We start from the raw sequence: 26,375 nt of genomic DNA on the forward strand, positions 1-26,375 counted from the left end.
AAGTTGAAGACCAGCAGCACGACTAGAATTATTGCAGCGCTGCTAGTGACAGCGTTGCCTCTGAAATGGTTAGTTCAAAAATAGGGAATGGGTCTGCAGCCACTCTACGGTCAGTTGCCGTCTTCAAAGCAACTTAAGGTAATAAGATAGTAACAAAACAGAGTCAGACTGAGTTTCTAACTGAATGGGGTAAAATTGGCAATTGCATAGAATCTGTTATTGATAATATAAAAAAAACCCACCCCTTGCTTGTTGCAAATCTGTAGCTATCTACACACACAGAAATTGGCATTCAACATTCAACAGAAATTTACATAAACTACTTACATTCAGTCAGAGTCAGAACGTCAAAAGATTTCAAACGAAATTTCAACAGAAATAGCGATATGGTTGTGCAGTTAGGTGATTTGACTGTAAAGTTAGTGTAAAATGTTTTAATATATCCAAAATTGCATGCCCCCCAACCCCCCCAAAAAGCAAAAAACAATCCAAAGCAAACAAAAAAAATAACCCAGGTTGTAGAAGTACAGCGACTTTCACCCCTGCAATAAAGACGGTCCACTCTGGGCTGTCCAACCAATCCCATGAGCCACCAAAAAAAAAGAAGAAGAAACAAACAAACACACACACACACACCCACACATATCCACACAAGCTGCTGTTAACTGGACTTCCGTGACACTAAGGTCATATAGGGCTTACCCAGAAGTGTGATGATGCAGCCCAGAATAGCCAGGAGGGCACCTGTGCTGAGGCCAGTTGCTGTATAGGCCACAGCTCCACAAGACAAGGCCACTCCGTCAGAGTCACAGTCACACACTCGAACTGAGAGTGTATTTGTGCTGCTGAGAGCAGGACTTCCACTGTCCACAATCAACACAGGGAGTCGATACACAGGCTGCTCCCGTCTCCTGAAGCCACCTCGCTTTGTCAATATGGATGCTGTGTTGTCTGCAAAGTAGAGTTAAAGCATGAAAGCATCATATCACTTGTAAGAGAAGACATGGGAAGCTTTATTTAATCTGCATATCAAGTTTATTGGCTTCAAATGAACAATGAACTGCAAATATGTGACTAGCAGGGGCTTAACTTCTATCTTATAATGATTGCTGTGCTTTGGTTGTGCAGTTTGAAATGATTTTACAGTATTAAAAGCAGCAATGCCAACAGATGGTGTCATTAACACAATTCATTATATGACACGCTGTGGCATCTCTCCCTGCTCTGACCACCTGTTGGCTAATAACAACTTTGGTTTGATGGTAAAATCTTATATGAAATCGCAGCACATGAAAGAGAAAGAGGCGGCTAGAAGAGAACAATGTGCCATTACATCAGCTGAAAAAAGCCATTTCATGTCAGCTATATCAATAGACTGAAATGCACTTTCAAATTTTAGCAGTGCATGATTGAAATGTAGATTTTTTTTGCCTTGAAGGACAACTCCATTGTTTGTCTGGGGGATATTCAGATTGCTTTCAGAAGCCCAAGAACAAGGAGAAAATGAAAATACCGAGGAGTTCTCTTGCAAATGTGACATTAGTAAAATCAGGGGAGAAAAGTTTCCTCGTGGATGAATAAAAGACACACAGCTGGTTAGTAACAACTGAGATGGGTTGCACACTTAAAACGCTGAATAAATATGTTCTGCTGCTAAATGTGAAACATGTGGCTGTGCCTGGTATTTGTCCTCAAGGGACATCTGTGCGCAGGAAGGTGGAAAACACATATGAATAAAGTGCAAATGTTATGCCAGTATTTGATTACTGAACATGCTGTCCCACCCCTGATCATTAAACATGCTGCTACAACAGTCTCCACTCCTAGATTTTGGAAGCTAACTACAGGCATTTGGTGCCATTCAGCCATGAATAAATAAATAGATAAGTAAACATGAGTACAGTCTGATTTTGACCAGTGTTGATTTGCAGTCTGCGCTCTAGTAAGGTGTTGGATGGGGTTAGGGCTTGGTGCAAGCCGGTCAGGATCCTCCACAACATGCTGGAAAAACCATCTCTTTATGAAACTGGTTTTGTGCGCTGGGAAACTGACATGTTGAAAAATGACAGGATCTTTTCCATATCCCTGAGCATTGTACTTGGCACACCTGAACACTAGAACCAAAAGACTAAGAAACAAGTGCAAAATGTCTTTTTCAACTCATATTTTAGTCTTTTAGTGTTTGACAGCAATAACACACATTGATCGTACAACTGATAAACTACTTGTAAAGGTACTTCCTGTTAGAACTGGAAGTTCTAGTGATCTATTACCCGAAATTCCACAACAGTGTTATTTGTCATGTTTCCTTTTAGTAAAAAAATCACTGATGTCTTGCGCCTTTAATACGTAGAGTTAGAACTGAGCCAAAATGGCTTGCAGCTAACCACAGGTATGTGGGCTTTAATCAGCGGACAAGTCAACTATTGCATTGGCTGCACATATGAAACATGTTTGAAAGAAATAGTTAATAAAACATCAGGCAGCAACTGATCTTTACATATCACAAATTTTATTTTATCTGCTGATTCAACACACCCACTGGAGAAGACTGCTGCTCAGCTTACTTCAGTCATATTCATGAACATGTTTGGCCCACTTTTAATTACATTTTATTAACCAGTAGTGCTGTTGTTCTCTAACTTTCCATCCATTGTAGAAGGAACCAGTTACCACTTTAGTTTAGATTTAGAGGTCTTTATGAGTTTTTTGTCTTTTGCCCTGTCTAACTCTCCTTACCCCCAACTGGTCGCAGCAGATGGCTGCCTGATTCTGCCTGAGGTTTCTTCCTGTTAAAATAGCGTTTTTCGTTCCCACTGTTACCAAATTCTTGCTCATAGGGGGTCGTTTGATTGCAGGGGTTTTCGCTGTAGGGTCAATATAAAGCATCTTGAGCATGACATGCTATCATTAGTTTCTTCTGAACTTTTTTAAGTTCAAAAGAAACTAATCCCAGAAATATTTTGTTAATAAGCGTCAAAGACTCATAACTGAAAGTTCGTCTTTCATCTCTTAGGCTACAAAACTTTATTTTATTTTATTTTTTTATTTTGGCCATCTTGACAGTAGTTAGACAAATTGATTGCTTCGTGAGGTGGTGTGAGGTGAGGTGGTGTGAGGTAAACCACCTGCAGCTGAATGTGGCCAAAACAAAGAAGCTGGTGGTGCTTTAATTTCTACGAAGGCTCAGATCCTTCAATGTATGCAGCAGGCTGCTCTATATGTTCTATCAGTCTTTTGTTGTGAGCCCCATCTCCTTTGCTGTGGCATGCTGGGGTGCATGCATCAAAAGCAAAGGACGCAAACAGACTGAACAAACTCATCAGGAAGGCTGAGTTTGCTGTTGGCATGAAGCTCCAGAGCGTTCTCACTCCCGAGGCGTAACATGTGGACGTTTTGTCACGTCCCGCGGCGTTCCTGAGGAACGCGAAAGGAGACCTTCGGCGTTCTTATGGTACGCGGCGGGTTATGGCTGGAATCCAGTGAATGACACTCCCGCGGTAATAGACGTTCCAGCCCTGTATTCCAGCCCTAAACCTAACCTTATCCCTAGCCCTAACCATAACCTTATTCCTGACCTTAACCAGGTCTTTAATGATGTTAAATAGCGTGTTTCTAAGCGATTTGAAGAAAAAGAGCGAACATGTGTAGATTCAGTCCAGACGGTTCTCATATGTCCTCTTTTTTCCGAGGTCGTCATTTAGGAACGTGGTGGGTAGCCGAAAACGTAATATGGTGACGATTTGTCACCTAGCGTAAAATGTTACGCTTTGGGAGTGAGAACGGGTTGGAAGCTCACCATCCTGGAGGAGGTGATCAGTGACAGGATTCTGGCAATCATGGACAATAACTCCCACCCCCTCCATAACACACTATACAATCTGAAGAGCAGTTTCAGCGACAGGTTCCTTCAAACTTGCTGTCTGGGGGAACGTTACAGCAAGTTGTTCCTTCCTGCTGCTATCAGGCTCTTTAATTCATCCACTTGGGTCAGATCCACACATGTGGAACAGTATTAATCACACCTCAATGCACCCTGTCACTTTTGTACACCACGACATATTTACACACATACTTGTACTTTTATATTTATATGTATATTTTTCTTTATACCTATAGCTCTATATTTATCTATTTATCCTAATATGTATCTATTAGGGGTGCAACAATACTCGTATCGATATTGAACCGTTAGATACAGTGCTTTCGGTTCGGTACGCATATGTATCGAACAATACAAATTTTTAAATTTATTTTATCAACTTTTCTCCTGACGATGCTGTCTGTGTTGAGCACTCAGTGGATCTGCGCTCGACAGTACAGCCTAAGCGGAGTAGTCGAACGCAGATTCACTGACCGCAGTGCAAGCTAGCAAGACAGAAGTTAAGCTCTTGTTGCAACATGGCAAATTGAACCTCCCCCACCCTCATTCAGATGTGGCATTTGGAACTATTTTGGTTTTCATGTGAAGTATGACCCTAAAGGTAAGCGCGTCATGGACAAAAGTAAAACAGTATGTCGGATGTGCCACGCAATGCTCAATTACATGGGTGGGAACTAGTGTGTTAGCGCAGTTAGCTCGTTAACGTGTTGGCGCCGTCCAGCCCCACGCACGGGGCGATCCGTGGTAACTCGTTAACGGAGATTTGCCGTGTTGTGGCGTTAAGGTCATTTCAACGAGATTGACGCTGACAGCACTAGTGGGAACACAACGAATATGACTGCACATTTACGCCGAGATCATCCTAGTGCAAAGACAAGTGGAAGCAGACAAAAACAACAAGCACAGATGCTACAAACTTTACCCGAGTCATTTAGACAGCCGTTAGCACATGATTCTCCTTATGGGGACCTCGATCGAACCCAGGTTAAGCTGCACTGCCCCAGAAGAAGCGTATAGTATAGCTTTTATTTTGGAAAGAGCCATTTCTCTGTAATAAACTCTCTTTTCCAAAGATGAGTGATTTCTCGATCAGATAGTTTTATTTTTTTTATTACTTTGTTGTTTCAGCAACATTAAATTTAAAAACTGTACTTTTGAGTTAAAATATATATTTATAATTTTAATATATGACAAATTAAAAAGGCATGAACATTTTTTTGTATCGAAAAAATATCGAACCGTGACACCAAAGTATCGAACCGAACCGAACCGTGAATTTTGTGTATCGTTGCACCCCTAGTATCTATCATAACTCCGTTTCGATATGAGCGCTTGTTGTTTTTTTATATATTTGCTGCTATGACAACTCAATTTCCCTCTTGGACTACCGTAATTGTCGGGCTATAAGCCGCTACTTTTTGCACAAGCTTTGAACCCTGCGGCTTTTAGTCAGGTGCGGCTTTTCTATGGATTGTCCATGATTTTTGTCATATCGTAAGACGATTTGTTTTGTGTGTTCCGCTGTTGTACGCCACTACGTTGCCTGGCGGAAGGATCGGGGTTCAAGAGTGGTATGTTAGTCACATGTCCGTCCGCCAGGCAACGTAGTGCCGTACGAAGTAGCGCGAAAAACAAACTTCAAAGTAGCGGTACTTGTCAACATTGATTGTATTGCACCTGTCACTACGCATGAGGGGGCGTTCTAATACCCTGATTTCATAAAACTATGGTGATGTGTTTTTTGAGACGAGATCTGAGACTGTCTGCATACAGTGTCCATCTCCCACGTGTGTGATCATTAAATCTTCGTTTGACTCAACCCGACTGGACCAGTGTTGTTATTGTGGGTTTTTCCTCTGGTGTCCATCCCCAATATTTTGAACCTTAACAGCGTTCAGCGGGAGTCGTGGATGATGAGCGGCGATAAACTTGCAAGTTATGCCCAAAAAGCAAGTTATGCCCAACGCCATCGGTGGATTCTGACAGCGTGGAAAAGTGTGAAAACATCCACGATCACCAACGGATTTTGAAGGGCTGGACTGCTGCATGATGGAGAGGAGGACACCGCCACGGCCCTTCTGAGGGTGTTCGACTCTGACACTGACAACGAGGATTTCTTTGGTTTTGAAAGTGACAACGAAGGAGAGAAGCGGAGAGTGGATGACGAAGCCATCCTGAGCCTGTTTGTATCCGACACTGGAGGAGAGGACTTTGGTGGTTTTAGTGCGCAGGAAGAAGAGAAAGATGGTGAATGACTGACTTTTCTTCTTGTTAAAGCCGTGTCACTGCACCTGAGCCTAAAAGGTAGTCTGAATCTATTTTTCTGGTGTGCTGTAGGCTACTGTTATGTACTACATGTGCAAATATGTACCCATAACTTGTTTTTCAAAATATTAATAAAAGTGATGTCTCCAAACAGCCATCTCTTTCCTGACAATTCCCTTTGTGCATATTCTCTTACATATGATAAGTCAACATTGAAACACCTGCGGCTTTTAGTCAGGTGCGGCTAATGTATGTACAAAACAGGATTTTCCCCTGATTTTAGCTTGTGCGGCTAATATTCGGGTGCGCTTTGTAGTCCGGGAAATACGGTAATAAAGTTTCTCTGATTCTGAAAAGATATTCACATTTTAATCAGTTTTACATTTGTGAATTAAACTGAAAAAAAAGGGTATTATTTTTTTTAAGGTTGCTTCTTTAAAAATGTATTTAAACAGACCTTAAATTGTATAACTGCGCAAACAAAATAACATTTCCTTGCATTGATTATTGTGTTTTCTTTGTTTAATTTCCATTGATCTGCATTTCCTTCGTTATGACGTACTAAATCATTAAAGCTCATACAGAATTCATTAAGAGTCATTTGGGTACCATGGAAAAAAACACATATTAACATGCTATAACACATTACACTGGACACCACTGAACATACTATGTTGTTGTTGCAACATTTGTAAATGTGTCCATACAGTTCATTCAGTATACTCAACATACTGAATAAGAGGTTAATAGAATATCTCCTCAGAGAACCTTTTTCTATTCAAGCTGTCCTTAGTCTACTAAGGTGTTACTAAAACAACAAGTACATGATGTAACACATGTCTGCACTCAGAAGGATTACTGTGGCACAACCTGGTTGCTGCTGCTGTTCTTTATACAAACTAACATTGCTGCCTGAGCCGAGCTCCCACACATGTGAACAAAACACTCGACAAAGGGCCATCACCTCAGAATGCACATCAGCTCAGCACATGCTATGTTTTTCAAAGCAGTGGGAATTCATGTAAGTAAGTAATGATGGAGTCAGACACAGTTCTCACATCTTTAAAAATATATGCAAATTACCACTTAGGCTTTTCTATAAGAACAACTAATTTTCTACATCCACCCACTGTTTTGCTTGTAGGTGGATAACAAATCATTATGACACAAAGACAGTTTTCACCTTGTGTGTTTGATTTAAAGTTATTCCTTGATCCGACACATAGACACCTCGCACTAAGTTGAACAAAGTTATAGCAAGACTGAGTTCTCACTCGGATGTGCTCCAGTTACAGAGGAAGTTTGTTTCTGTCAGGGTCCTGGGACTGGGCGACCCAGGATCCCTGGGCAGTCATGGACCTGTGTATTATTATTATGTATTTTTGGTGTCGTTTCTCCTTCTCTGTGCGTGTACATATGTGTGTTTCTCTGTGCTGTGTTAGTCTGTGTCCCACTCATATGTTTAGGCGAGGTATGGGTGTGTATGTCTGCGGGTGTGCCTGGAGGATGGAGCTCGGCCACCTGCAGGCCTGAGGGGTGTGGCCCTGCGGAGGGACTGGCCACACCCGAAGCCACACACCTGCCGCTGATCAGGGCTCGTCGGGGGAGCTACTTAGGAGAGTCTTGGAGCTCCCACCGACGCGGGATCATTGAGTTATCGTACCAAGTTAGTGTGTCAGCATATGTCTGTGTTGTTCGTATATGCCCGCCGAGGGTTAGTGTTGACGGCTGCCTCTATGGTTTCCCTGCAGGAGGAAGAGTGGTCCAGAAAGGCAGCACGCACGGGGTGTGCGGAAACACAACAGCGGGGAGCACGAGCACGAGCACAGACGTCGGAGGGAAGCACGCACACGGGGTTCAAGGGAGCAACGGGGAGTTATTGTGTTTACAGTTTTTCACTGTGAATAAAGAGCACTGTTTGCATCGCAGAGTCTGCGTTTTGGGTCCTCCTTTCCCCACATCCCCACGGTCTGCCAGCCAGACCGTGACAGTTTCTGGATTTCGTTTTGATGAACAATTACCAAGAAAAAAAAGTAGAGGGGGCATTGTCACGGCAGAATAATGGTTTCATTTGGCAGTGCTGGGCATGCCGGGGGCCACCAGTTACTCTGTACTATTTTTTTTCCTGAGTCAGATTGCAGAGTGTCTTATAGCCAGATACAGGGCAGATATAGGGAGCTGAGTGAGCAATGACTAAAGTGTCAATTGCATTGCTGCCAGGCTCAGTTGGAAGGAATAAACAACAAACAGACCATACCTAAATTGAGCAACACCTTTTACAGACTCTTAAAGGCCAGTAGCAATTATCTCAAGGGATTGTTTTAAAAATGTATCTCCATGAAATAAAGCTAATCTGACTGAACTCTGACAGTAATGTAGAAGCAGTTTAAACCTCTGACTGAATTCTTCCAAATAACATGTATTAGTTTTTATACAAGTATCGACTACCAATATGTATGTACAAACTATTTTTTTAATTTCTCATCAGCATATAAAAATAAGGCTAGGCCACCAGCTGTTCATTCAACATTAGGCTTCATCTGAGCTAATGCGAGTCGCTGAACTCAATATCACTCAATGTTTGTGGTGTTGGTGTCTTTTAGAGAAGTGTTTCCCAACCTTTTGGAGCCACAGCACATATTTCACATTTGAAAAATCACACGGCACACCACCAAACAAAAATATCACAAAAAGCATTTTGATAATTTTCCCCTGTGCACGAATTATAGCGGAATTGGTTCGCTTCTGACCACTACTCATGCTAGGGCAGGGGTGCCCAATCCCGGTCCTCGAGAGCTACTATCCTGCAGCTTTTAGATGCATCCCTACTCCAACACAGCTGAATCAAATGGTTTGATCTCTTCAGCATGCCATCATGTTTGGCAAAGACCTGATAACAAGCCATTCATTTGATTCAGGTGTGTGGGAACAAGGATGCATCTAAAAGCTGCAGGACGGTAGCTCTCGAGGACCGGGATTGGGCACCCCTGTGCTAGGGCCTTCATCTGGGTCAGAATTTTCTCCAGGACCCAGGTCATATTGACTATTTTTTCCCCAAGTATTTATCTATTGCTATTATATGCTGCATTGTCTAACTCACTGCATGACTTTTATGTAATTTCTTCTTCGTCTTCTTTAGTTTTACTGGCAGTTGGCAACCCATTTAATTAAAGGAGGTAGTTATACTGCCCTCTAGTGGAAGAGAATGTAATAGTTCGGCTGTTTACTCATGCTGATCGCTTAGAGTACCAATCTTGTGTAACCAGATAATCTTCCACGGCACACCTGATCATTTCTCACACTGTTTCAGAGCACTTGTGATATAGTGACATTGCTTTACGTTTCCAAAATGCTCAAACTGAGGCTTAAAAATGGGAGTTGGGTGACCTAAATCAATCTCTAATACGGTAGAATTAAACCAGAAAAATGATGTTTGACACAAGTCAATCAATTAAAGGTTATCCACATGCTGCATTTTATAGAATCAAATATAATTTTTAGTGTTCGACTATGGACTGGGAAATTCTGCAATGCATAAAAATGCAGAAAGAGACCAATCATGATATAAAAAATAGATCAGTTAAAATATGAAATCTCAAAAATGCTTTTTTGTAAGATAGCAATAGATCATCCACATAAAAGAACTGATCTGCCTCCTTTAGCATCATTTTAAAAACCTTAGACCATTTTGTTGGCAACATTTTACAACTACAAATTCTACTTTATATAACTTTAAAGCTTTTTAATACCCTCTAAAACATTTTTAGGGGAAACAAACATCAGTGTTTTTTTTTATAATTCTCTACACTTCAGTATAGAAGTATAGACAAACAATGACATGCACACACACAGGAAAACAATAAAATCATATGAGCTTGAAGATAACATCAAAGAATACCACAAAAGGTTGTCTCACCCTTATTATCTCGCAGAGTGAAGTTAAGGTTACCAGCAGCAGGTCCTGCCAGGGCGAAATAAAAGCGATGACCACTCAAAGGTTCATCCTTATCCACTGCGCTGATTGTCTGGATCACCTGAGGAGAATGTTAACACAAAAAGACATTCGGCATCAGTTAGCTTGCTGAGTTTTATCTGATCTCTCGGGCTAAATAGGCGTTAATCACGGTGTAAAATGCTTAATGTGGGTTTGCAGTTAGTAAGCTCACAATCTCCCTCAACTTGAGGAAAGCATTGTCATCAAGGCTTTTGTATATGCATCACTTTTCACTCTGTCATAAATTTATGTACACGGAGGCATAAATCTTGTTTAAAAGGCCAGGCAACAGTGTGAGTGAACTGGAGAAAACCAACTTGATTCTGATTGATGGAAAGGATTTGTTTTATAATGTTTGGCTGTGGTTTTGTGTCATTTATCTCTTGAAGTACAGTAAGTGCTTATTTGGCAAGAGCTTGGCAACCTCTTAGGGAAGAAGTGTTTTCTTTGGGGAAGTGATTTCTCTCAGCAAAACATTGTCCAGAGATTAGTTTTGCAGTCAGTGTAGAGACCACAACACATTTAGTGTGTTCAATCTTAACCCTTTGATGATACTACAAAGGAAAGAAAATGCTATTTTCAAGTGTCAACTAACCACATGGCCTTAACTGTAGAGATGGCAAATCACAGTAAAAGTGGATCGCTGTCTGACAGTAGAGATATCCAAGTAAAGTAATGGCAAAAACCAAAATATAATGCTTTTTATGAAAGTAATAATAATATACTATGCATTGTCCAGACCAGGAAAAACATCTGCTTTTATAGAGGTGCTCACAGTTAATCAACTAAGGATGTACTTAGTTGGGGCGATTGTGGCTCAAGAGTTGGGCGTTCGCCTTGTAATTGGAAGGTTGCCGGTTTGAGCCCCGGCTTGGACAGTCTCGGTCGTTGTGTCCTTGGGCAAGACACTTCACTCGTTGCCTACTGGTGGTGGTCAGAGGGCCCGGTGGCGCCAGTGTCCAGCAGCCTCGCCTCTGTCAGTGCGCCCCAGGGTAGCTGTGGCTACAATGTAGCTTGCCATCACCTGTGTGTGAATATGTGCGTGAATGGGTGGATGACTGGATATGTAAAGCGCTTTGGGGTCCTTAGGGACTAGTAAAGCGCTATATAAATACAGGCCATTTACCATTTACCCCATACTATGTACTTTAACTATGAAAGTGTGTTGGTAGCACTTTCCTTTAAAACTCATTGCCCCACTAATACCTATGACTATTACTGTTATTATCAAGCTGTAATGTAAAGAAGTGCTAAGAGTAAGTTTATCAGAGCGGAAAGATATTTCTCAATTATACTAATCGAAAGATTTATATGACAAAGCCAGACTCAAAAATTTAAGTAATCCAAAGGCACACGTCTATGCATAAAATAAAAATATATTCTTTGAAGAGGATTCTCTATGATATAATCTTTAAGGACTAAAAATACAATACTTCCTACATTATTTTATCACTGCATATTACAATAAATCTTGACACTCAATGTTTCATCAAAAATCGCAGCTTCTTAAATTTCAGTGGTAACCATCTGTGAAAGACTCTTCTATTAACTCTGTATTGCAAGATATGTATATTCATTTAAAACCAGTTTAAAGTCATACTGTTGCAAATGCATGTGGTCCTTTGGTCCATTGGATTGACATAGATTGTGGGCTTTAACTATGGGAAAAATTGACATTAAATTTTAGTTAACGCACTTCCGCCATGGGATATTTCAACACATCCTGTTACTGTGTTGTCTGGTTCTGCAAACTACTGTGCATCTTAAAATTTAGGGATTATTTTTTGCTCTCAAATGCAGGTTACAAGTTTTGTTCAACCAACTTTTCAACTCACTTTGAGGATGATCATTATTTCCATTTGCCAATATTGATAAGTGCAATATGCGAAGCTGTAGAGGAAGGAAGCTTTTCCTCTATGTACCCGTGTCTGGCTATGGGAGAGGTTTCTGCTTTAGTTAATAAAGTATTCATCTACTATTTAGGGTTTATCAAGTGTTTAATAAAGAGAAATTGCAAGGTATGAAGAGCAACCGTGTCGTAAAATTGGCTGTATTCATAGCTAAAAGTCAAAATCTCCCTCCGCTGTCAGACTGTGTATCAGTGATATCTGGTAATGACAATATGATGAAAGGAAATATACAGATACGACTGACCAACTCTAATACACACATCCCTCTTATTATATTATCTATCTGACCTGACCTTGGCCACCACATTAAAAAATGAAGACAATATTAGGTCAGCGCACTGAACTGTTGTATTACTGATGCTCTTCAAAATAAATCCATCCAGCCAAGCATTCCCACTTCATTATTACGAGCATGAAAATAACTCATGATGAAAACTGATGTTGCTTGAGGCAATCCAAGGGAAGCATTCACATCTGTGGGTTAAAAGTGAATACAGTTTGTTTCAGTTTACTTTTTTTGCCTCTGAACCTCAAACTAAACCGCATCTTGCTCCTTCTATTATAGACGACTGTCGAAAACTATAAATAATGCAGGAAATCAGATTACAATTTATTTACACCCACTAGCACATGCTGTAATGATTTTTTTTTTTTTTTTTTTTTTTATTCATACAAACGTGTTATCTGGAAATCAATTTCTTGTTTTAGCTCCCCCCTCCGCTAAAAAAAAAAAAAAAATCAAAGCAAAAAGACAAGGCTTTAATTTCAGCATCTAGTAGCAGAAAGAAAATAAAACAAACAAAAAACAAGCAAAAATCTCTCACAGTACACGCTGTACATGAGAAGCACATCAAATGCCGAGACGCCATATGGACGACAAATGATAGCCACCACAACGGCCATCAAAGTGGGTGTTACTGCCGCAGTGTCCTTATAAATTTAGATCAAGCCTCCCGAATCCTTTGTAGGCAATCGAGAAACTCAACCCTGTGACAACTCACACCCGTGGACAGGATCCAAGAGATCCTTAGAAGCAATTCACACTAAATTATCACATCTCCCAGCCCCAAACAGCTCTGAGTTGAAAAAGCAAAATAAGATGAAAAAATTAAAAGAGTGAGGAAGTAGAAAAAAATAAAAACAACCCCAATGATCCATCAGTGCCGAGACATGGATTATCAGTTGTCAGCTGTGATTAAATGCTGCTGGTTACAAGCTGTCAGGTATTAGGGATTTGTGTAGGTGGTAAGCAACATCCTGCCAATTATTAAAACTGGCAGGCGGGGTGAAATACCATGAATGTTTTATTCTTATTTCTTAACAAAATTAAAATATTTGCATCAGCAAGTATTTAAAAAAGTGTCTCTGTTTGCTGTTTAGTTTTGCAGTGCAAGGGGAATTTATATGGGGAGCAGAAATGCAAAAAGGTTATCTGCTCTAGTTCTCAAGAACATCTGGGATATCTGTATATACAGACAGAAGTGATGTTTGTGTCAGCGGCAGATCAGTGACAGGCAAACTCAACAATTGAGCACCTAAACATGCAGCGTATGCATGCTCGGCTGCATATCGCCAAAGCTGCCACTGATCCTGGGATCATAATAACTCACATGCCTCTCACTCTGTTATGGAAATCTCACATCTGATAGAAACCTTTCTTTGTGGTTCCTACACCGCCGATGAATCCAATACACATTCTGAACCCTTTGATGTCCTTTGAATATTGCGGATGGATTCCGAGCTTATCTCTAGGAAGCTTTCCATTCCTCACGGCTGAGGGAAAGGACTCTAAATCATTCTTAAATCAAACACTTTGTAATGTATAATGCCTTTCATTAATGTGGCTCTGATGCAAGGATGCACTGAACCTTTGGTGGGGAATCCTCAAATGGGTTGAGTAGGAGACAGGAGGAGAGAGGCATGGCTGCGGACATAAATTCTCGCTCAAAGACATTAACAGCTGCAGCCGACTGGTGCCTGTCGCAAGGAACGGCTGAGGAGGCCTATGAATCACCGAATTAAAGGGTTTTTTGAGTTTACACATGGCTGCGTGTCAGACCATACCGGATATTAAAGGACAAAGGTGTCTCTGTTTGTTGCCTTCAAAGGGAAGTAAGAGAATGTGCAGTACACAGAGGAATGTATGCACATTTGTATTGTAAAAGTGGGATGTTACTCAAACTCACTAAATTGTAACCAAATTATCCATAAAATGAACAAAAAAAAACAAACAAAAAACAAAAACAGAAGGAACTCAGATTGAAGAATGACATTTAGAGCCATATGAAAAAGAAAGGTTTTCATAGGAGTCTATTCAGTACTGTGAAAATCTAAGCACATCTAATAAATCAGCAACCTATACCTATAACCTATAACTCTTAGATAGCAGTAACTTAAATGAATCATTTTCTGTAAGTCTTTCACTTTGTTATAGAGGAATTTTGGCCTACAGTTCATTGAGGTTTGTGGACCTTTTTTCATGCACAGCTCTCTTCAGGTCACACGACACCATTTCAGTCAGGTTGAAATCTGGAATTTTGTGTGATCCAATTTATGGTGTCTTCTTCTTTTTTAATCAAACTGCTGCACTGACTTCTTTTTTAATTAAATGTTTTCTTTTGTAATCATTTTATTATTTTTCTGTATATTTCTAATATTTTTTCTTCTTATGTATTTCTCGCATGTATTATTTTAAGACAGGCGGGGATTATGGTTCCTCCCCCCTGTCTTTATCGTTAACTGTCTAGTCCAGTTTTACTTGGGCGTCACTTAACCTATTAACCTATTAACCAATAGCAACCTGTTATATGTCAGCTGGTTTATCTATGAAGGTGTGATTGGTTAATTAAATTTTTTTCTGTTTCTTGTCTTTTATTTACACACAAATTGTACTTTGTGTATCCCTGATGAAGGCCAGAAGCTGAAACGAGTTGGTCAGTTAATAAAGTTGTTCCTCTTTCATTCTAAGAGTTGTTAGAGTTCCTGCGTTGTGAGTTTTTCATCCTCTCCATGCACCTTGGAAGTAGGTAAAGCTGTGCCAGAAATTTTTGCTGCGATATGATCCAATTTCAGCCAAGCTGGCTTCATATTTGATTCTAGAATAATTTGTTATACAAGTAGTTCACAGTTGACTGAATGACTGCAAGGTGCCCAGGTCCTGTGTCCTGTAAAACAAGCCCAAATCATCAACCCTCCACCACCTTTTGAGAGAATGACTATATGAAGCTTGTGCTGGAGAACATTTAGATGTCTTTATGTCAATATGCTATGTTTAGTTGTAGATTACAGCCAAACAGCTACACTTTTGTCTGTTTGGAGTTTGTTAAGGTTCACAATTGAGGAGGGAGAGTACAAACCACTCTTGGTCCAGAAGGTCTTGGTCAAACAATGATTTTTAATGAACACACGTGTGGGAAGACACTCTGTACGCAGACAGCCAGTAGTCCTCGACTTAATCAAAGCATGAACAGATATTTTATAGCATCAGGGTTTGATTTACTGACGCCCCTTCATGCGTCACAGATACATTTTATACATAGATTTATACAAGATGATCTTCTGGCTTTTACCCCAGAAGATCATCTTCTATTTTCATGGCTGGTACTTTCCGTTCTTGTCTTAAAGTGAATTGTTCCTCTTTCTTGCCGAGACATGACTAATCTCTCCTCTAAATAAATCTAACTAATGTGTGTGTATGTGTTGACCTCACATGCTCTTTGTGTCACCTCTTCACCTACTGTCTGTGTCTCGTCCTCAAATGCTCTTTCTCAATTCACCTGTTGCACTTCTGACCTTTCACCAGGACAGAGGCTCACTGAGACTATGTGTATGTCTTCTACTAAATAAATGTTTTAACCAAGAACCTCTACTAAAACCTTAATATAAAATGATCTGATATATAAGTGTTTTGTAAGCATGTATTGCAATTCCTTCTATGGCTCCAAGTCACTTGCACAATAGATTGTCCGAACATCGCGCCGAACAAAGCTTCCGACCCCCAATTAATTGACCGAGCTCCAACTCTTTAATAAGCACAGATATGCATTGTGTATAAAATAGTCATAACTGCTTAAGGCCTTCTTAAAGCTATCTGTTACATTGTTAAAGCCTCGTCTTAGCCTGCGGCTCAAAATAACTTCCACTTCTGCAAAACTCTCCAAGCCTATTTCCTGTCCTGTTACTTTTAGCCTTTCTGAAAGACACACTGTTTAACCCCTGAATGCAATATAAACTCCAGATTATATTATTAATGCAATGGTAATGATGACAATTATTTAGCAATAGCAGTAAAATAATTTCCCTGCTCCACACTCCCTCTCTCGACCTCTGGAACACCAGAGGTCGCAATACATTGTGTCCTCGCTCAGACCCTCTCTGGTGGTTCAGCAGGCCTCGAGATCTCCAGGATCCTCGCCCCTCCTGTGGTCGCTGAGATCTTCTGCAAAGGAAACAAAACACCTTTTCCTGCATCTCCCTAACTTATCCTATCTGGGACTCTTTAATCAAAAGCCTGATCCTAATTATGTTCTTAACTTATTGACTTGTATTTATGTATATTCTTCAACGTTACTCATCACTTTAAAACTCTTTAAGCCCTGCTTTCACGTCCGGTTGCTCGCTCTATTTTTCCCTTATCTGATCGTCAACATCCTGTGCACAAATTGTCGCTGCTGCAAGTTCCTCTACTCTAAAAGGTCCAAAAGAAAACAACCACTTTAATCAATTAAGTTTAAGCATATAAGCAATTACTCCTGTATACATTTCATCATAGCTAAATGCTGCCTTGAAACAACTCCTGTGTGTTAACACTAACTTCATTTTAAAACCTCACATTTCCTATGTTATAACCCGTTTTTGGTATAGCCTTTTTATTTCATTTGCTCCCTTTAATGTAACAATACCTTCTAATTCTAATTTATCAGACTTAACCAAAATATATGCTTTCCTTCCTCTTTGGTCCTTCTTTAAGTTCAGTCAAAAAAAGCTAAATGAATTTGAGGCCTTTTGCCTGGAATCAATACTGTCATGTGTGTTTCTTAACTCTGTGTCTGTAAGCGTGTGCAATCCTTCAATAACTTCAATAACTCATATCAAAAAATGCAATATGTATAAAAATCATTTCTATTTACAAGCTCTCCCCTTTATCCTAAAAATACCTCCTATGTAATATCTGTATGTGTAAGCCTACATTATAACCACTACTTCTAGAAATCAAAAAGAAATCAAAGCTGTTCTACTCCTTCAACCCTCACTAATTTTCCCTCTAAGAATTATTCACAGCTTTGAAAAACCGGCATTGTATCTTCTAAACAGGATTCAGTTCTGTCATGGTCCTGGGCCATGTTGGCCCAGTGTTCTTGGTTCCTTGTATTTTCGCTCCTTATTTAGGCCAGGTTTTCTGAGGTGTCCTGTTGTAGTGTTCCCTAAGTGTTTTTCCCTTTGTGACTCTTACCCCCTTGTGCCCCTCTGTGTATTTATGAGCTCTCGTCTCTCTTTATGTTTATTCCATGTTTCCCCCAGCCTGTTATGTCTGTGTTCTCCCCGTGCTCTCTCTCCTCCTGTCTGAACCTGCCTTTTTGGAGAGTAGAGGTTTTAGCCTGGAAACATTTCCAAGAAGTGTTTTATTTAATCTTTTTTTTATAATTAACTTGCCTGTAGATTCTGAAATCTCTCGAGGTGTTTGCAGTTCCTCTGCGTACTGCACAGCCTGACCTTGGGTCGACTGTGTATGATGAGGAACAACCATCGCTTCTCTAAGATAGTTGCTGATGCCTTTCTTCCTTAACATTGTGTTAACACACACACTTGACTGCTCCAGACTAGCAAACTGACAAAACTTCCTCTTTCATAGAGGTGCTCACACGCTCTGATAATCAGTTAATCAAATGCACTTGATTAGCAGCACCTGGCTGCTACTTATCCTCTCAATTCTTAAGGAATGGTGTACTTAAGGGCTGCATAGAGTCCTGTGAACACTTTCTTTTTCACTTGACTGTATATGAGTTTAGTCTACTGTTGCCTTACTATCTTTTTGATCGCTTGGGTGATTGTTGAAATCCCTTCATGCTTTATCTGTATCATAACTAAAAGACTTAGTTACAAAATCTATTGCAATCAGTATTAAATGTACTGAAAACCTTAACAAACAACACAGAAATAAAGTTCCAAGTGGTGAAGAATTAAGGCAAAGCCTGTGGTGTAGAATTTTAAAGAAGTCAAATTTGGAAAGCAGGGAACATCTAATGACACTATCCTGTAAAATTACAGGAAATGTATGATTTAATGTTTCTTGGACCTTAACCAACGCGGGGAAATAAAAAGATTTCTCAGCCGCTGCTTTTGACCTTTTTTTAATCTAATCGACCTTTGGCAATTTTCCCAGTTTTAAAGAAGTGATATACAAAACTGCTGGGGCATTTTAGGAAAACCCTTTAAGGAAAAATCATTTTCACTCCAAAATACATATTGTTTTCGTCCTATTTTAGAGATTTATCTTTACAACAACAAAAACTTTTAGCATATTCAAACTAAAAGGAAAGTGACAGATCTTTTTATTGTGAAGTTGTGTTACTTTGTTTTCATCGGTTGAGAAAGTAACTATAAAGTCAGAAGGCAGCAGCAGTGTCAACAGGAATGGTGACAGCTGACAGCGAACAACACTTCTAATTAAAAGTCTAAGAATAGCATTTTAAACCTATACCTCACTTCACTAAGATGCATGCAGTGAAAACTGATAAGTAAACATCAACTTAAAGACATTATTGCGCAGCCAAACCTTTGACACAAAGGTGTCTGCGTGACAGTTTTGAAAAGTGCTACACAGTTTGTCAGTCTCAGTGACTTCTTTGTGCTCACGTTCCTTGATTTAATTAGAAAATTAGAAAACAAAAATTGTTGACTTTGTGAAACAATAATGCAAAGATAAATGGTATTTTTAAGTGAGTGGAAAATAAATGTAAGTACTTTTTAAATATCAAATGAAATGTGATCTTAGATCTGAATATGAAAAGAAAATAAGAAATTTGAAATGTTTTATTTAGAGTTATTCTTGGGTTTATTTTTTTTCTTTGATCAAAGGGACTTATACTTTTGTTTACATATATTATCCACAACAGTACACTGGTACAAAAAAAATTATGCACAGGCTTCAAAATGAGTTTCAGTGTTCAGTCTTTAATCCAAAGCCAAATTCTGGGTTCTGGATATTTTCATTGAAGATTCTACTCTTTGGTGTCTAGTTATTTGAATCCACCCATCCCCAGACATCGCACCACCTGGTTGATTGAGCTGCACCTTCACAGGCCAAATCCTGCCTGTTCACTCAGCACTCGCAACAATTCTACAAATGACACCCTGCCACCTAAAACGCATCTGTCTTCACCGGCATGCAGTTCAAACAATCAAGATTTAATTCTTCCAAACACCGGAAGTACGTTAGCGAACTACAATGGCCATAATTTACTTAAACTATGACACAAAGCATCTGTGCTCCCTTGAGCTGCTGCATTACTGACTCAGACTTTGACTGGAGACAGGAACATGAAATGTGGCTTCTATAATGAAAAAAGTAATGTTTGGTAAAGTAGCATAACTAGAATGACTGACTATATATATAAAAAAGATGAAGAATCCAAGCAATAATGAGCAAATCACACTTTGACACCAGCGAAGTAAACACTGCACTGCATTTTAAACTCTTCAGGGTCTAGTCTAGTGTTATACTGTCTTTATAGTGTAATTATCAGATTGTGAGTAGGATACGACTGGCTGTACAGCTAAGAGACTTTCATTTAAGCCACCTAAAGCCCTGTTGGCAGATTAGTCATACAATAAGATCAAGACAGCCACTTCAAAGTTGAACCAAGAGTATAAATAAGTATCGCATCAAATAGGTGGCACTCGTTGCCATGGCAATATGACAGCTGTCACCATGGGTTGTGTTGACGAAGGAAGTGGTGGGCCTGCCGCTTTCACACCCCTCGCTCTGCGGCACTCTGCCACGGCTTCCTATGACATAGACGCCCTAAACATCACCCACATGTGACACCCATAACTTTGTTCACTAACAGCACCAGCTCACACATCTCACCCTGCTGTCAGACACACACACACAGACATACGTACGGATGCCCCACACCCACACATATTGCCAATCAATATCATTCAACAAATGTCATCCTTCAATCCCTTTATTTTTTTTTATGCCGCCGCTCTCATTCCGCATCGACAATCTGAATTGTTCGCTGAGACTCGACTTGTCATAAGCGTGTTTGTTGGCATGATCCTGACAAGTCGAAACTGCTGAGGCTAAAGTCATCTCCTGGTGAGATCTGAGATTAAACTTGCTCCTTGTTCTGTCTTTTTATAGAACAGACAGTTTACTGCCACACACTAATATTTTCTCTGCCCCTAGCACCTTGGCATATCTGTTTTCATCTCTCACCTTGATGCAACTCCCATAATAAACTGATAATTTGAGCGATGACTAGAGGTGCGAAGACACTTTTTTATTGATGTGAGGCAGTATAGTAATTAGGGAATGGTAAAAAAAACAAAAAAAAGAAACTTGAAAAAATAATGGCACATACCAGGATATAAATTTGTATGTAAATACATGTCTTATTGGACAACATTAAGATTCTTCACTGACTATTCATTGTTTAAGTTAGGAGATATTCACACAAACACACTGGAACTACAGCACGCTATGTTGTAAGAAAACAAGAAGTAGTCTGAGAGGAAACCTTGGGGCTGGAAAATAAAGCCAACTGGGAACTACCAAAAGTGCACTTCATTAAACGGCTTTGAAGAAGACTCCAGCAGCAAGGTAAACCACACAGTTGCTGCAGTTGAAATACCCACATTTAAAGCACACATAAATATGTTTACAGCCTCCTCAATAAAAATGTATCTTCACATTACCAAAACTTGCATCCATCCATCCATCCATCCACCGTCTTAACTCTTAACTCCAGTTCAGTGTTGCAGGGAGCCTGGAGTCTAGCTCTCTAAACCCTGATTACTCATGTTAACATTCACACATAGGGCCAATTTAGAATCATCAAGTTACCAAACATGTACATCTTTGGACTGTGGAAGGAAGCTGGTGTACCCTGAGTAAAGCCATGCCAGCACAGAGAAGACATGCAAACTCCACAGACCTGGGAACCTCTTTATCTGACAGGTGATCACGGTCAGCTGTAACAGCTAGCTGTCTTCTAGTAAATAATGTAAGACACTGATTTTCATGACATTATATGATAAACAGAATAGGTTCAGTGGGGCTATGCTCTAGTTTTGGTAAATACAATTGTATTGCATTTTTTTGTATGTTACATTAGCTGCTATTTGCACCCAGGTGATGCAGCCTTACAGTCTGTTGATGCATCTTGATAAACAAGCTAGCTAGTGTTAGCTGAACACTTAGCATGCCTGTCTTTCTTCCAAATATCATTACACCCAGCTCCAAAGTGTCATTCAGAATGCTAAAACTGCAAGGCTTTACAAACCAGATGCTATGGTTGCTACATTCATTTTATATACAGTCAAGGCAGTTCATCTGTTGCTGTTAGGTTTCCTGTGGATGGAAAGACAGGTATAACTATTGGATTACTTTGCAGGAACCTAAGTTTTTTTGTTTTTGTTTGTTTGTTTTTGTTTGTTTGTTTTTTTGTTTGTTTTTCGTTTTTGTTTTTGTTTTTTTGTTTTTTTTGGGGGGGGGGGTCAGTAAATTCTAAGCTAAATGTGACATATGTGATAAGAATATCCTTAAAAGGTGAACATCACAGCAAATTTAAAAATCAGTGTATTACCTTGTGTTGACATTTGACTGAAAGCTCAGAAGGTGCACAAAGTTTGATGCAAATTTGGCAGAAGTAGCCACTTAGGGGTTTTGTATCTTAATTTAGCCTCACAGCCTCATAAAAACACATTTTCAAACGTCAGCATGCACCAGCTACTTCAGCAGTGTTTGTATCTCACTGCTTTCTTTTCAACTCTTTTACCTTGCAGTTTGAAAACCTCAGTTCATGACTACCCAACATTCCCAAATCCCTCAGGGACGCTACAGGACTGCAGGGAGGGGCAGGGAGCAGATTGGGGGCAGCTGAATGCCAAGTCCACTCATGTATGTAATGGTTACACTGAAGTGATTGTACAACGTGACCCCCCACTCCTCCGTCCCTGCTGCCCTGCCCCTTCCACATCATCATAATATCAATTAATATTATGGCAGAAGACAGACGCACCGTTGATCCGTAACAAGTGGCATCTCTGGAGAGAACCAGTGCCACGAGACGGCCTTAATTAGGCCTGAAAAATGGCAGCTTATTCCATCCCTGCACTCCCTCTTAATCTGTGCTACAGAGCCACAGAGTCAACCCTGGCCCCAACTGGCAACTATTATTATTTCATCTTTGTCACAGCTGTGAATAAGCCAATGGGCGTGACAGCCAGTGGGCGGCGTGAGATTTTTAACAATGCTTTACAGGAAAAGCAGACACAGTTAGTACTGCCACTGGTTCACTGCTACAGCCAGACATATAGTACACAACAGGGGCATTTTGATTAATAAGGAATCAGGGAGGTGGTGGAGCACGTATCTGACAGGTTATGAGTCCACCTAGTCCGTCTAGTAACAGACAGCAGACATCTCGTTGTAATTCAAACTGTGTTTTCACATTCAAATGTCAGCGTCTCTCCTTCCCTTTGCTCTGTATTTTTGGGTGTAAATTTCATCATGAAATTTCCATTTTTTTGTGCCCTCATTATTCAGTCTGAAGGTGCATTCCCATTGGTACACTTCAGTCTTGCCCAAGAGAGGGCTTCAATGGGACTGAATAAAATTGGAATTAGCAGATAATTTAAAAAAAGTAAGAAAACAAGCACTTCCTAGTCATTCACTCCTACGACAAGGTTAAAGAAAGTACAAGAAGCACGTTTCTCATCTAAATTTATCCCATGTGAAAGACGTGAGGTGAGCGCAGCATGCAAAGATTTGTGAATCCTCAAGATGTGACAAAGACAATCATGGCAATTGCTATGGCAGTTACATTACTGAAAGCACAGGTTTATTTTTACAGACAAAATACTGCACGGGATGTGACATGTCAATATGTGGCTCTCGAGTATTTCCAAATGATATAAAAGAAATTATGGGAGAAAATGCTAATCAAAAATGTTAACACGTAAACTGCATGTAAATGTCACACAGTTTAAAAAGGTTCGGTAACAGATCTCTAAATAGGAAAGTTACAGTCTGTATTTACTGGATTCACTGTAGAGGTAATATGTTTGTAACATGTATAGTTAGTAAATTGTAATATATGTTTGCTGGCTGAAATATTGTGAAATATTTTTTGTTAACTTTCTCTTTTTAATACAGATTACTACCAGCAAAGAGCCTCTTGACTAAATGTAGCTAACTCTCATGTGATGACATTTTAGTGGTCCCATGTCAGGGGGCCACTGTTCTCAGTTTTGTACATTAAAAAACCTTAGAACTCAAAATCACGCTCAAAATATTAGTGCTGTCAGCGTTAATAAGTTATGGTAAGTTACGGTAAAGCCATAACTGCATTAACGCGGAAAATCTCCGTTAACGAGTAACCGCGGATCGCCCTGGATGGCTGGATGGCGTCAACACGTTAACGAGCTAAAGGCGCTAACGTGGTGATGCTGTGCAGCTCCACACACAAGGTGATCCGCGGTAACTCGTTAACTCGAAAATTTGTCGCGTTAATGCCATTTAAATAAGGTTAACAGTGACAGCTGTATAAAATATGTAAAATCAAAGATTTATTCAAATAATTCATCATTAAGAAAAATATGCTTCATCTAAACTAAATATATACAAATCAAACATGTTTAATATGATCAGATTTAATTGCAATAATTTTTTTAAATTTTTTTACAGATTTACATGTATTCAAATTACTTAAACTCAACATTTTAGGCACACATATTTGTTATTGTCAGTAAACAAACTCAGGGTCCTGCGGGGAATGGGGGCTGCATGGATGTAAAGGTTCACCGATGGACTCTGAAGTTAATGGGGAGCCAGTGCAACTAAATTAGCAACGATGTGACATGCGAGTACTTGCAAAACTCAGCCAGAAGGCTCACAGCGGTGTTTTGAACAACCTGCTGATGTTCAAAGGAAGCTTTGTTAAGACAAGCGAACAATGAATTACAATAATCCAGACGTGATGAAATAAAGGTGTGACTAACAATCTTCAATTCAGAGCGTGACACAGTGGAACTCCACTTGGCAACATTTCCTAAGTGATAAAACCGAGAGCAAACTAGAGAATTCACTGAATAAACGGGCTGTTGCTATAAATGTAACCTCCTCCGGAACATTAATTTACAGAGACAGACAACACATTGCACAGAGGTCACATCAATTTATTTTGCCTCTTTATTTTATGTGTATTTAAAAAGAAATCAAAGAAATTGTAGCTACGATGGCTGCAATGCTACATTAAAAAAAAAAAAACATCTACATGTGACTATAAATCACATATTTAACTGTTGGAATGTAAGAAATTCAATGTGAAACAACAGCTAGATGGTCCTTTTTAATGTGGAAACCTTATATACACTGTGAATAACAAGGATTTTCTTGTGATCTGATTGTCTTCTGACTAAACTAATAGGAAATGAAGAGCAGCACGTTTTTACTTTCCCCAGAAAAGCAGTGCTTTCATTGTGTCTTTCCATCAACACCCTTCTTATTCATTACCTTTTTTTTTCTAGTGGAGATTTATTCCTACAGAGAGTACCATCAGTCTTTCGGAGCCCCTCTCTTTGGAAATGGCTTGTCTTATTGCGAACTGATGGACATTTAGATCTTTAAAGATGCTCTGGAGTCTTTTCCAGCTTTCGTGATTTGCGATTGAGGCATGGCTCACAACAACCAATCTTTCATGAGAAGAACACACTTTGTGAGTGCAGACTTCGGATGCCTTTAGTTATCAACCCATCAGCCCACACTTCCAATCTCATCACAACACCTGGCTCCAAGTGTTGTTTTGTTAGCAAAGGCGGTTTGCTTACCTTTTCAAGCCTAGACTGGGAATGACTGTCTGGGCTCGCCTGGGAATTGTGTGTAGTTAGTTTAGTTCGCTTTTTTTCCTTGTCTTTTTGGTCAATTGTGATTTATGATGATCAGAGCGCATTTTACAATTAGCAAGTATAAATCCACACGGTTCACAAAACATTTTCTCAAAAGTGTTTAGATAAGAAGATAAAAGATATGTTAGGTGAGTTTAATTGTGAAATATATTCTAGACATTTAACGCCTATTTGTTTTGTCTTCCTTTGTCTTCCTTCTTTTGAGGTGATGTGATGAGTCACAGCTCCTAACTTGTAAATTGAGGAGCTAATTAAATCCTTGAATGTAGCTATTTGTGTAAAAATATGAAATCACGTGCATACTTCAGGTACTTAGTGCTGGGCTGACAGTATTTCACTTCAGTTGAGTAAAATCCAAACACATTTCCACACACAACCATACATACTCACTACTTTGTGTTGTAAGTGTCTTAACTATTATAAGGTTAAAACCAGCTCCAAGCTAAAGTAGCTCATTTTAACTGCACCATTTTATGACTGTGCAGTCATAATTTGAATGCATCACTTCAACTCGCTGGATGGACAGGGACCAAGGCCTCAGTCACCACCAGCTCCTCACTTTACAGCAAAGAAGCTTCTAGCTACACCTAGGGGGGAACCACGCAGCTCAGCTATCGCTGGCATTGAGTAAGCAATCTGTCTGCTTCAGCTGAGTAATTACAGATTTGCAGCACCTTTTCCTGCTGATGATGCTGTCATGGGCAATGGCTGTTGCTGTGTCCTGCAGGCTGGTATGATTGTTGGAGAATGACTTTGTTTCAGTCTCTGTGCCATAATTTATAAGGTGCTAGTGGGAAGAAGTTTACAAATTATCTCCTTAATTTAAAAGTTGAAATATCGACGAGTGAGAGATGGTTGCTTTATGTTGCGCTAACTTTAATATCGCAGAGGAACAACAATCGTCTGAGGATAAGTGGCGGGATCATTAACCAAAAATAGACATTCAGCTCTGGTAGAATGCATTTTTCAATAATGATGTCAACTAATATAGAGGCAGTGTTTATTCCTGCAAATGCTAAGCCTTACAGCTACAGTGTGATGAATTACATTCAATTGAATAATATCTTAAAATACCTCAAGGTTGGCTGAATTGTGTATACTGAACTCCACTTAGTTAGTTGTGATTAAAAAAAGATACAAGCTCAAAAAATGCCTAAAAAAGACCAACATGGCAGCATAATGAGAAATT

The 26,375-nt window shown here is 39.7% G+C and overlaps 1 protein-coding gene across 1 annotated transcript in view; it reads right to left on the reverse strand.

Moving 5' to 3' along the window:
• LOC146662418 (cadherin-7-like) overlaps positions 1-26,375 on the reverse strand; it is a 117,810-nt gene that overhangs the window by 11,539 nt on the left and 79,896 nt on the right. The window contains exons 10-11 of the mRNA XM_085419041.1: positions 10,065-10,182; positions 703-951 (exon numbers count right to left, since the gene is read on the reverse strand). Coding sequence (XP_085275167.1) covers positions 703-951; positions 10,065-10,182 — 367 coding nt within the window. The remainder of the gene's footprint in view (positions 1-702; positions 952-10,064; positions 10,183-26,375) is intronic.

This window comes from Rhamphochromis longiceps, linkage group LG9, assembly GCF_057381845.1.
Source record: "Rhamphochromis longiceps isolate RC_006_pf linkage group LG9, R_longiceps_female_GT1.1, whole genome shotgun sequence".
In the NCBI taxonomy this organism is placed as follows: Eukaryota; Metazoa; Chordata; class Actinopteri; order Cichliformes; family Cichlidae; genus Rhamphochromis; species Rhamphochromis longiceps.